At 29.2% G+C, this 13,594-nt stretch overlaps 1 protein-coding gene across 1 annotated transcript; it reads right to left on the bottom strand.

Annotated features, from left to right (window-relative positions):
* Window positions 1-376: 376 nt before the first annotated feature.
* LOC106784181 (facilitated trehalose transporter Tret1-like) lies at window positions 377-7,863 on the bottom strand. Its single transcript, XM_014743454.1, has 6 exons — window positions 7,361-7,863; window positions 5,294-5,387; window positions 2,389-2,736; window positions 2,144-2,301; window positions 1,624-2,076; window positions 377-1,537 (listed from the first exon to the last, which is right to left on the bottom strand). The coding sequence occupies exons 2-6, from the start codon at window positions 5,348-5,350 to the stop codon at window positions 940-942; spliced, it is 1,614 nt and encodes a 537-aa protein (XP_014598940.1). The 5' UTR covers window positions 5,351-5,387; window positions 7,361-7,863; the 3' UTR covers window positions 377-939.
* Window positions 7,864-13,594: the final 5,731 nt, after the last annotated feature.

The following is a 13,594-nucleotide window of genomic DNA, read 5'->3' as shown; positions in this document are numbered from 1 at the left end:
TATCGATAGTATATTATTAAACAAAGTAATTAAATAGAATATTAATTAGCTCTTCTTATCTCATTATAACACTCGTACTTATACTTCTTTTTATAATGTGCATTTAAAAAATACAAGTAATACTAGAAATGTAAGTAGTGTATAACGCTATCATACAAAAATTTTATTTCAAGTACGTATTTATATTGTATATATTAAATGGCGTGGTCGCTTAACTAGGAAATTACATACATTGTAATTATTAATTCTGATAAATAAAAAAGAAATGAAAAAGTGAATGAATTTAGAACCAAGAAATATTCAATTTCTTAAATCCGTTTTTCAAATGATCTGTAAATGATCAAACAAGGAAAATAAAAGAAAACAAGATCATTTGTAGATAGCACTTTTGTCACTATATACTTTATATATTTATTATTAGCTAGTTACTAATACTTGTTACTTTTTTACTATAGGAATTTCGATTGTACTTAATTATATACATCGATAATTATAGTATAATAACACCAATAATATATATATATTTTTTTATTAGTGTTGATTATAGTATAATTATTATTTTATTGCATTTATTAACATAATACGGTTAATCAAAAGTTTAAAAAAAAAAAACTCTAACATCAAATCGAGCATCAGAATCCATTCCCCTATCTGTTACTATTATTATACATAAATATGTACAGAAACAAAAATCTTAACAATTTCCTTAAATACTAATTTACGTCATAAACGAAAAAGAAACAAATAATATCAACATTTTCGGTAAAATGATAAAATATCTACATTAATGTGTAGATATGTACACAAATAGATACATGTCTACATATATATACAAAATATATAATATCTTAGAAAATATCCATTCTTGGCAGTAATATTCTCTTTAAATGAGCTTTCCCAAGCTTATTTGTTTATTAAATTGGCTTAATCGATGATGATTTAAATATATATGTGATCCAGCACAATAGCATTCGTTACGGGATGATCTTTGTTTTGTTTTTCATCATCCTTAGATTCCCTCCTAACGTTATCAAAACTCATTTCAAAGCAAAAGTTATCGAAAGTATAAGGATTTTCAGTTGCATTAGAATCCTTTTCTTCAGAGATCGAAGTAAATTTCTGAAGAGTAATGTTCTTAGGTTGAGTGTGAATAAAAATACTCGAAAGTGCTTTGGAACCATTTATCTTTGGACCAATCTTTGAATTTTTTGTAAACTTGTTCTCGATGTCGTCCAAACTTTGACCTCGAGTTTCGGGTAAGAGGGTTACGGAAAATAGTGCTCCTAATAACCCTACTGTGGCAAACAACCACATCGTGTTTTCTATGCCAGCCATTATACTAACCTCAGGATACAACTTAATCGCAAAAAAAGTCAAGATTTGTGCTATACTCGTGGTGATACCTCCCAACGTTCCTCGAAGCCTAAGCGGATATAATTCTGAGGTCATAACCCAAGGTAACGTAAGGAAACCAATCATGGATAATGCAACATGACTTCCCATACAGATCAAAGAAACCCACGAAGGCAAATGGAACCTGAAATCAATACATATATTTATTAATATTTTTATCTTCAAACGCGTATTGTGTCTAAAAAAGAAAAATATTATGATTATGCATACCTGAAGGCCAGAGCAATACCAATAGCTGATAAAGCCATGCCAAAACCACTGATAAAAGCTAATGCTCTTCTACCAATGTTAATTGCCAAAGCCGCGCCAATTATCGAAGCAAATAGTCTGATCACACCGATACCAACACTCGCGGCATATTCGTTCACGCTCACACCAATATCTTCTAAGACACTAACAGCGTAAAACAACATTATATAAATTCCCGAAAGTTGTTGAAGAGTGAAGAAAAGGAAGAGTATAACGAATGGTTTCCAAACATTTGGCATGTAGAGAGATTTAAGAAGACTTTCTTTCTTTTCCGCCCTTTTTACATTTGCATTGCAAAGTTCTTGAAACTCGGTGTCCGTCGTTAAACTTGGACCCCGAAGCCACAATAATGATTCTTTTGCCTCTTCCATTCGTCCTCTGGATACAAGCCAGGCTGGTGTTTCGCGAAGCATTCTAATAAATAAATTTTACTTTTTTCCAAATCCTCCCTTAGATAACATTTAAAAAAGAAAATGCTTACCTTGTTAAGGCTAAAGATAGAATTGCTGGGGCTATACTGATCGCAGCAGACTTTTGCCATGTTGTTAAGGCACCTAACGTGTACACAATTAAAACTCCCAACGAGGTCAAGATTGGCCCACAATTTGCTAACCATGCTCTTTGATGTTGAGCAGCAGTCTAATGATACCATAATGTCATTTATACTTTGTAAATGATCGGGAAATATAAATAATAAATTGTCTTTATTTTAATTTTTTAACTTACCTCGCTGACGTATAAATACAGAGCATTTGCCATCCCTGTACCGATGCCACTGACAAACCTTCCGACGTACAGCATTGGTACATTTTTAGCGAATGCAATCAGAAGCCATCCTGTTGCATGTGGTAAAGTTGCTAAAGCTATCGCTGATCTTCTTCCGAAACATTCAGAACAGAATCCTGCAACTAAAGCTCCAATAGGATTCGAAACAGCTCCGAGAGACGCGATCCAAGAAGTTTCTGATTTATCAGCAAACCCTGATTCTAACAACTTCGGTATGAGAATCGCACTAAAACCTTGAGACAATCCTACTGATATCTGTCCCGAGTGTGCAGCCAATCCAGCAAGAATCTGAAATAAGTCGGGGAAATATATATTTATACAAACAAACAAAATTAAAAATTTTTAAGTCATGATCGAATGTTCAATGTTGAGTGAAATTTATGCAATTTCATTAAAAATAATTACAACAAATTATGATTAGTAGATCTGAACGATTATGTTTTATATAATAAATAATAAATAGATCGTTTTGTTTTCAAATCCGATTTAATTTAAATAAAATATTTCTCATTTTATTTATAAGTTAGAATTTTTGTGTACTAATCTTCATAATTATTTCTATTTTATTAAGGAAGATATGAAGTAAAATATTTGAAATATTAAATTAATGATATCTCGTTAATATATACATATATTAATATTGTTTTGTTAGCAACATTAATTTAAATATAAAAGAATAAAAAGAACATTTGAAATATATATATTTCAGCATTGTACTTTACTCATCAGTTCTGACATCACGAAGATGATTAAACAATTTAAAATAATTCATTTAATTGCGAAACGTTAAGAACAAAAGTTAATTTTAAAGTAATCCTCCTCGCAAATTCCTCCATCTTGTCGAAGACATCATTTTAATTGTCGGATGAGGAGACTCGTGTACTCTAATGATCCAAAGAACTCTACTAATTTTGAAAAGTTAATATGGATTTTCTAATTTAGTGAGTTCAATGGGTGAGACCAGTGGCTCTTAACAGGTGTGCTGTGAATTTGTTACAAATTTTCCGTGAAGTTATGAAAATGCGGCATCGATCGATTTGTAGGTAATACATAATCCAATATAATTTTTAATACAAAATATTCTTGTTATTAATTTGATGATCTTAATGATTTTGATGTTGCGCAAATTTTCCTTAAAATCAAAAGTGTTCTGTGACTTTGAAAAGGTTTGAAACCACTGGGTTAGAGTCAGATTGAAAGATACCAAACTAATTTCTCAAACAAATTGAATCAACTTGATTTGTTTTATCTGTTTAAAAATCTGACTATTTTTGAAGAATAAAAAGTACCAAAATAATATAGGAAGACAAAAACTATTTCCTCCTTTACATTTTTACGTTCCTTGATCATAGAAAATGCTTAAGTATTTCCGTAATGCTCAACAATTAAGATATCACATCTACGTGAGTCACGCGTGTTCAGAAATCCAAAAGAACTTCCGTGAACGTGTACCGAAATAATAATACGTTATACACTTTTCTTATTTTTTTTATCACCGTTCACATGTTACATTTTGATGTGATAGAACAATACAAAAAGAAAATAAAAGATTTACCACGTATACACCAATGAATTTTTAATCGAATCAAAGCTATTAAATTTACTTTTCGAATTTGTACAAATTTTATTATCAAACTATATATTTAAAATAAATTTCTTTAATAATTAAGCTGAACATCATTAAATGAGATCAATTTTTATGGTCATTCAATAATATAGCAATGTATATTATTGGAGGTTGCCCCAAAAATTCGTGCTGATTTATATATTTGAAAATATTGACTATTTATAAAATATATATTAAATATAAAAATAAAAATGTTATCTTAATGAGTGATTTTTTTAAATTATCACGAATTTTATGGTCTATCTATACTTAGTAATTGTCTCGAGTTTCTATTTCGTAGAGTTAAACGATTTGGAAAATGAGTTGTTCAATTCATGATGAGAAGTATGATAGATAGTATTTATTTTAAAAATGATTAGAAACAAAGTGATACACATTTGAATGAAATAAATAATTAGAGAAGATTGGGATTGTCTTGATAAATTTCAAATATATTATTTTAATATAGGTATTTACTAAAGCATCTTTTCTTTATCATCATCATCATCATCATCATCGTCGTCGTGATCATGATCATCGTCATCGAATCTCCTTCGGGAGAGAAAGAACAAGTGAACGGACATCCGTGCTGTGCTCTCGCAATAATTATACGACTGGATCGCAATTCTTTGTTATCTTATTGTGCAATAACGAGTGCAAGAACGAACGTGGCATTTCTCTCTCTTTTCTTTTTCTTTTTCTTTATTAAATAATAATAAGCTTTATTTTCTGTTAATCTTAAAAATGTGTTCATCATCATCTATGGACTTCCTTGTTCTCGTTATGCAAGATATTCCTATATGCTTCAGAAAAAAAAAAGAATACGATCATTCAATCATTAAGAAGGAACGTTAAATTGAACGCGTCAAAGAATTCCTGTTATGCGTTATTTTAATTTTTATATAAAGATCCTCCAGAAATAAATTTCAAATTTTTCGAATTCTATCGAAAATAGCAAAAAATGAAAGAGAAAAGATAAAGGGAAAAAGAAAAAACGGATCATGGAACAACGATCTTAAAAAGCTTAACATCGAACACATACATACACATCCTTCTCTTATATTTCTTTTTCATCATCTTACGTAATCTTGCTCGAGGATGATGGAATTATCATCTTATAATTCTCGTATAATGTTTATCAAACGATCACTTGATCATAAGTTAACTTAAATAACTTCGTGGATAATAAAATGGATAATACAAAGAATCGATTACATATTACATAATTAAGATCCTTACACCTTTCTTATCTTCGGAATAAATAAGCTTCCACCAGATCTTCGGTTGAATCATCATCGTTCCGACCAAACTTGCCGAGACTTAAAACTTTTTGCTGAAAATGCAAACAAAGAGACATTGTAAAGTTATTATAATAAGGTAAAGGTTGATTGGAAATGCAAATTGAAAAAATAATAACATTCATTTTAAAATTTATATTAATGCATTATAGTCCAACGAGTTTGTCCTTTTCTTTTGTTCCCCCTGCACTTCCCTGCACTTTTATATTTTCTCATATATATTTTTTTTGTTCTGTTCTATGACAAAGATATAGCGAATTATATGTAAGCTGTTTGCAAGTCAGATTATAGACGTCTCGTTAAAAGAAGTTGGGCGTTGCTCTATGCTTTTTTTGTGCTATTTTTTGTGCATTTTTATTAACCTTTTATTAACACAATCGAAGAACGCTGATCTCGTTCGTTTAAAAGGGTAATCCTTTGTTATTATTTTTTTTTCTTTCAATATAAAAAAAAAAGGATAAAATAAGAAGTAAGAAAGGATTATCTTTTTTTTTAATAATTTTTGGAATGATACTTTTTAAGAATTGAAAGACAGTGAAATGAACGAAATGATCGGACGTCTTTCCAACAGATAATGTCCCGATAGGACGTTTTTAACTTCGCTCAGTCGATTATAATGAGAAGAGCACTTGGACAATCCCGCACATTGCAATTTACGAATGTGGCGTGCTGCAAGACAATTACGGAGTTTCCGTACATACGAACAAAAAAAAAACCCGAATGAACAACGATCTTTGCACGTACACCCCGCGTTAAATATGAACAAGTTTTTCTTAGATACGCGAAAGAAAGAAGAAGAAACAAAAGAAAAAGATAGGAAAAAATAATGCATATTTAAGAAGATACTTATGTTAATATCAATTACGATATTTTTCTCAATAATTCTATTTTTAATGAGAAATATTAAAAGCAAAATAAGAAAATATATGTATAGTCAAAATAAATATTAACATTTCGCGTCAATTCTTCTTCTCTAGTTTCTTTAGTTCTTTTCTATTTTTCTCCTATTTCCTATATATTTTTCAATTATTTTCTACGAAAGAGTTTTCATATACACTAAAGAAATAAGAATACAAAGTAATATATATTTTAATATATAGATATACTTAATTGCAATCGCAATATATATATATAAAAAATGTAAAGTTAATTATTCTCCTTTAATTTCTATTCTTTTTTATTTCTGTATTTCTATATTTTAAAATTGTTTCTCACAAAAGGGTTTCTATAAGACATATTAAAGGAAGAAGAAGAGAAAAGAAATGTTACAAAAAGTATATTACTAATAACTGCAATCACATAATATCTTTATCTTTAATTTTGTATCTTGTTAGAATTAAAAAAAAAAAGAACAAAAGAAAAATATAGAAAATAAAAATATGAAAAATATTTCACGTAAAATTTTGTTCTTTTAGTTTTTATTTCTTTTCTAATTATTTTCTAACCGTTTCCCTATACCGTCTTTCTCAAATAAGCGCGAAATCAACGTTCAGATAAGAAATTCCCATAGCGCGGGAATTGCGATTGTAATCGAACTTTCGATCGTAAAAATTGCAACGGCGCAACCTTGCTTCCAACGCAATTGCACGTTTTCCTTTCTCGCTCCTGTTTTTCCAGAAAAATGCCAATACGCTAGGTCATTCTGATAGATAAGCTAAATGCACCTAACGTAAATAAATAATAGTATATACTTACTTATTACTCATTAACGTTCTACATTTACTTCGTGCGCTTTTAAACTCCGCCACTGCTACCGTTTCTATTTTCGTCGATTTGAATTGAAAATTGGCAACCGGCCTATTTTTCAAATGTCAAAGATGTTTTTCAATTTATCAAGGATAAAAACAAACAAATCGATAACAAATAAATAAAAGCATTCTACGATTTTTTTAATGTAAGACAAAATCAATTTTACAAATCTAATTTAAATTAAGAATAAAGGGAAAAGAAAAAGATCAAGAAGGAATGATACATTTTCAGTAATATAATATTGTTATTAGAATCTTACCTGGGTCTGATCAAAGATGTTCCTCTCCGTTGATTCGGAACGACAACGGCAATAATAATGGAAAGTAGTAACTTTTTAATCGTCGAATAAAACACATTTCACATTATAACATGTGACGGTGGCGCGAAAATTCAATCGAAAATAATCGTCTCGTTTTTGATGAGATACACTTTTAAAGAAAACTATTTCACACTTTGTTAGTCCATCGATTAAAAATGTTTCAAATTAACGTCTGTCCTCGTTGAACGAAATTACAATCAAATTGTTTGATGATATTTTAGAAAAAAAAAAGAATAAAAAAATTCTTCGATACTTTCCTTTTATAAACTGTGCAAACGCGCGCAGCATTACATTTTCGATACGTAACGTTCGGAGCTTTGAAAAAGCTATCAACGTTTTTCTTTAATATCTTTTTTTTTTTTCCAACGAAGCAGAGAGGTATTACGCGTAAAAGCAAAGAAGAGAAAGTTAATAATTTAGAAAAAAAAAAAAAAAAAAAAATAAAAACGAAAGAAAAACAAGCCGGCGTGAAAAACACGTGTTAGAAAATAATAATAATAATACAGTAATTGGAAAAATATCGAACTAAGTGATTACTTTTTCGCTCTCGAACAACGACTGAGATGATTTTCGTTGGAGACCTCGCATTTATAGCTCGTGCCGTACGATCCCTAGCCTCTCTCGAAACGGTGAGTCGCGCCACACTACACCACATTCGATGTTCGAATACTGCACCATCAACTTATTATTATAATCCTCGCGTCAAATATTAACATGGATAATACAATTTTTAAACGATAAGAGAGAATGTTGCAAAAGCATTCGAAGGAGTATCTAAACAAATTAACCTCTCTGAATTACAGACATATTAACGATAAACGTAAACAAAATATTTCAAAAAAAAAAGAAAAAAGATAGAAGGAAAGTTTTAAAGAATTGCGCATATAATAATGGTGTGGTACTCGTTAAAATTGTTATCCTATCGATTAACAATCATTGACAATAAATTATATTATACATTATCGGTCACAACTAATTGTAACATCAACGATTCGTGAGATAGCATATAATAAAATTCAAACGGATGATCTGTTTCCGTGCAAATAGAAAACCATCTTTCGTGTCAAGGAATAGTATTAATTATGAATGATTAATATATGTAATCATTAACTATAGTATCCAATAATATATGTATAACACGAAGACAAAAATAATGAAATAGACATAATATTATAATTCTTTACTTGACGGCTTATATACTTTTTTTTTTCTTTTCCTTCTATTTCGTTTTTTTTTTTTTCTCTCTTTTTTTTTCTTTTTTTTCACTTTGTCGTTGAATTGCCATACGGATGTCAAAGATTTTATCCGCCGACAGGATCGGTCTACTGCAATTAAGCGATAGGTAATTATTTTTATTTTACGTCGCGGAGAATAACAATTTAGCGGCCTGCGCGACAATATATAGTCGAGTTAATCGCAAGCGATTCGGTAACGAAGACTCGACTATTAATCGTGTCGCGATCGGTAAATGGTGCCATTGTGTATCTCGCACGAGAAAAGGCACCCAACTCTTTAAGATACTTGCATTTATAACAATACACTTTCTCGTCTATTCTAGTATCACTTTTTTACCATTTGTATATATATATATATATAAAAGTATATAAATATATGTATATACATATACATATATAGGTAGATATATATCTAAGTAGAATATATCCCTGACCTGTACCAATGCGAAAGGCGAGAGGCGAAAACGTCGTCCAAGTCAGTACGCTCTTACCATTAAACTTGTAACATACATATATCTACATATAAATGCATAATACGTGCACGTGTACTTGCTTATTTTCCTCAGCTTTTTTCTTTTGCAATCGGCTAGAACAACCCGGACATTGAAAAGATGATCGAGCGTTTATTTGTTTTGTACATTACTCTTGTCACCTGACGTTCATTCTCCTATTTATGTTCATACTCGATCACAATTGCTCAAAATTGACTTATGCAATTACAAAACGCATTGGTAAGAGTTCAAACGTTTTACGTGTAACATCCCCTGTCTATATACGCGTTCTTATGTGTATATTTATATGTATATGTATGCTTGAATGTAAATATTAGTAGTTCATCAAATCAGTCTTGTTCTCTTGAAAGTATTCGAGTTAACTTTCTTCAATAATGGAAACTTACAACTATTTCAATCTATGCTTGATAACTTTTATATATATGTAATACTTATTCACGTAAAGATATTTTTGCATAACTTCTACCAATTACGGTCAATAGTATCATTGTTTAGTTTCTCTTTGTTTCAAATTGCACACGGAAGTAGAACAGATAGAAAGATAAATATAAATATTGTACATCTCATTGTTGATTACAAAAATAGTCTTTTCGTATATGCATTCTTATTATTAACATTATGATCTATTATGATTAGATCAAATCGAAGAAACATATCAGTATAATGAGAGCGTAGCGAGTCAGTGTATATGTATATGTATGTTTAAGTACATATGCATTTAGTACAATTATAAGTGGAAAAAAAGTTAAAGGTTGTAATTATTGTAGTTTCTTAATATATGCATAAAATATACATACGTTCACTATATTAATAAGTCAATGAAGAAATAATAATAATAATAATAACAATAAGAACAATAAGAACAACAGGAACGAGTCGTTGAAACTAAGCATTGGTATAACTCGTCCCTGACCTGCAAGAATAGTCATTGGATTCTTAACTATATGTCATTTTAAAATCATGTCTTACATTCTACTAAAACATTGCTTTCTCATCTTCCCTTTATACATTTTTTGTCAATTTGTTGAAAAAGAAAAATAAATGTTAGTTTATGTTAGTAAATCAATAATAATAAAAAAATGTTTCACGTTTGCTCAATTTCCGTTTTGAAATAATATTTCGACGTGTTTTATGAGTAAACGCTAATCACTTTGCTCCGGATAATATTTCGTGGCTGAGTGATTGCACCAATGATGAATAACTTTCTTCGAAACGCCAGAATGAATCTAACGAAATTTATTACAAACGATTATATACGACACTATGCGATACTTCGGATTCTTTTTTAATTGTAAGAAAATATTATAATTGGTTATAAAGGTCAAAATAAAGAAAAGATAAACGAGGGAGAGAGCGATTACGAGAAAAGTTTGTTTTAATTTTATCTATATTCTCGAGCAATGATGTTCGTAATTAAGTAAATATAATAAGCAATGGTATGTATATTTAATGATATACAGAGGAGGGCAATAACTTTATCCAACTAGTAAATTGTTCTGTACGCAACAAATATTATTATTTAAAATATTTTCATTTATTTTTTTATAGAAAAACTCTTTAAAATGATTCATACACTCTTATTTGTAATGTCGGGAATATTGTAATATATAATCATACTTGAGTAAATATAAAAAATTATCAATTTGATATACCCGATGGTATATGCAGTAGTAATACACATAATAACTACTAAAACCTCAAATATTAAAGCTCAAAATAAAGAAAAGATAAAGGAAAGAAAGAAAGATAGAAAAGTTTAATTTACTTAATAAAAAGTTTAGCTTGTCAAAAGATATCCTACGATTTGTCATTACATGAATTTACCTAAAATATCATTCTGATTAAAAAAATTATTCAGAGACAAGGTTGAAAAGTGATTAGTTCGCTAGGTATTTTAAAAAAATGTCAATGAATCACGCAACTGTAATAAACTATATCTTTTTTTGGATTAAAACGTAAGAAAAAATGTTTGAAGAAAAAATGAATCAACATGAACAACATAATTCACGATTACATTTCTTTTTGCAAGGCAATAATAATGCATTTTGTATTATAATATGTAATAATTCATTATAAAGCAAAGATATGTATTTACTTGTGACAGTTACGCGAATTACAAAACATTGTTTCAAAATACCTCGATAATTTATCATTGTTCAACTTTTTATCCTAATATTCTTTACTCAGAATGTTAAAAGGAATTTATTCGTATAAGAAAATAAATCGTAAGGTTCTAATTATAAATGTAGCAATAATCTTGAAATCTCCTAACCAAATGACCTTAGGAAAATATTATTTTCATTATCAAATATATATGTCCGTTGAAATAATGTAATTTTAGATTTTAGCATTTTTTAGCATTATTTTATAAAATCAAGAATAACGAAGTTACTTATGGTTTTATAAAAAAAAAAACTATAATTGTCATCTCAATCATAATAATATTATATAAAATGTTATTATATAAACTGTTATTATATAAACTGTTATTATATAATCAAACGTAATAATATTATAATATTTGAAATGGTAACAGTTATTAGACTACCCGATGATAGAGGGTGTTCACTTGTATGTGAGTAGTATGCAACAGTAACAAGGGCGGATTCTATATACTAATTTTAAAGTAAAAAAAAAAGTTCATATATAAATAATAATAAATACCTGTAACGTGATTTCATTTTTGAATTGCAGTTTATTTACGTTGTAATAAATGTTTATCTATTTTCAAAAGAATCTTTTAAAGTGATCATTTAATTCAAGTTTCAATACAATCGTGAATGAGTTTTATCAATTATCGAACTCATTCGAATAGGCTGAGCGTTATGTGAATTTGAAAGCAGCCTTGATCGATACGTTGACGAAGTATTTCAACACTATCACTACTGGAGTTTGTAAACTACTGATTTTAAATGTTCCCATAAGTGAAAATATAGTAGTCGTTTCAAGTTTAGAAAAACTGTAAAGAGGGAATAACAAATTATAATTCTAAAACAAAGTCACATCGAACACATATATTTGTATGAACTTTGTTTTCTTACTTTTAGTGTGTAAAGTCCTCAAACCCGTTGCACTTATCACTGATACAACCGAATATCCTATAAGGGATATTTCCTAATGAGTGGGAAGTATTATAATGTTGGATTCGGGACTTAAAAATAATAAGAAAAAAAAAGTATATATATCCGATATGACCTTGTTTCTGAGTTGTAACCTGTTTTATGGATAGGTCGTACAAGTCCTATTACTTGACTACCTCTCTCACCAGATCTGAGTTCACTCGATTATTACTCGTGAAGGAATCTAAAATTCATTTTTTATGTAATAATTTCCCCCAAGAGATGGAAAAAATGCTGTACCTTTCAAGATAAGGAACATTTTCTTGAATAAACAATGAAATGAATTTAAAAATAGATAAGCTGAAATAATACAAACTTCATACTTTTTCTTTTTGTTAGTAATACCTTGTTCATATCAACCTTAGCTATGAAAATTTTACATTTGTTACAATTGATTTTTGTTATTGTATATGTATCATTTATTGTCAGTATGATTTGCGACATCGGTTCTCGTTACGTACGTATCCTAGTTCCAATGACTCAGGATAGATAAAACAGAATAACTTCATTCTTCTATTATTGACACTTTAATATATACTAATATCGCGTTATCCTAAATATTTTAATAAAAAAGAAATTCACAAAATAATATTAAATGATTTTCCTAATTATACGTCGAAATAAAACAAAACAAAAAAATACAATAGAAATATGATTAACAAATCCTAATAATATTCTTCAGTAAAAATGATCGAAGATAAGCGAGTAATAAAAAGAATAACAACAACAAAAAAAAAAAAAGAAATAAGTCCTCGATAAATGATTTTTTAAGGACGAAGATTCGAAGTGAGCAAGGTCAACGTCGTCGGTGCTTATTGTCTAGTAAAAGAACCTTAAGAATCGAGGAGGAATCGGTTCTCTTCGAAGGACAGAGATACGGGGCTAAGGACCGTCTCCTTCGTATTTTCCAAGCAGCGAATGAAAGAAAGGTGGACGTCTCACTGACCTCGACCACAGAGTCAGTTTAATGCCTTTGAGTCTCGTACCCATGTGTTCTCTCTTTCTTCTTCTTCTTCTACTTCTACTTTTATTTTTCTTATTTTCTTTTTATTCATCGTTTGCCTTCCGCCTCTCTTCCTCGTCATGGCGATCCAATTCAACAATGTAATTCACGCACCACCCACACGCGACCCAAATTCACATTGTATTTACGAATACACATCGCTGACACTTGATATACGTGATATCGCGTTCAATGTTATTTTTGATAATATAAGTCCAGTCAAATTTTATTTTACCCCATTTGATAATTATTATTTTATTTAAATAGAAATTTTTCATTATAATTCTTAATATTAATAATAAAAT

The sequence above is a fragment of the Polistes canadensis genome, unplaced genomic scaffold, assembly GCF_001313835.1.
Source record: "Polistes canadensis isolate GaletaPanama2010 unplaced genomic scaffold, ASM131383v1 scaffold_31, whole genome shotgun sequence".
Classification (NCBI taxonomy): Eukaryota; Metazoa; Arthropoda; class Insecta; order Hymenoptera; family Vespidae; genus Polistes; species Polistes canadensis.
Note: the sequence above shows the minus strand (reverse complement) of the source record. Positions and strands in the feature narration are given on the sequence as shown.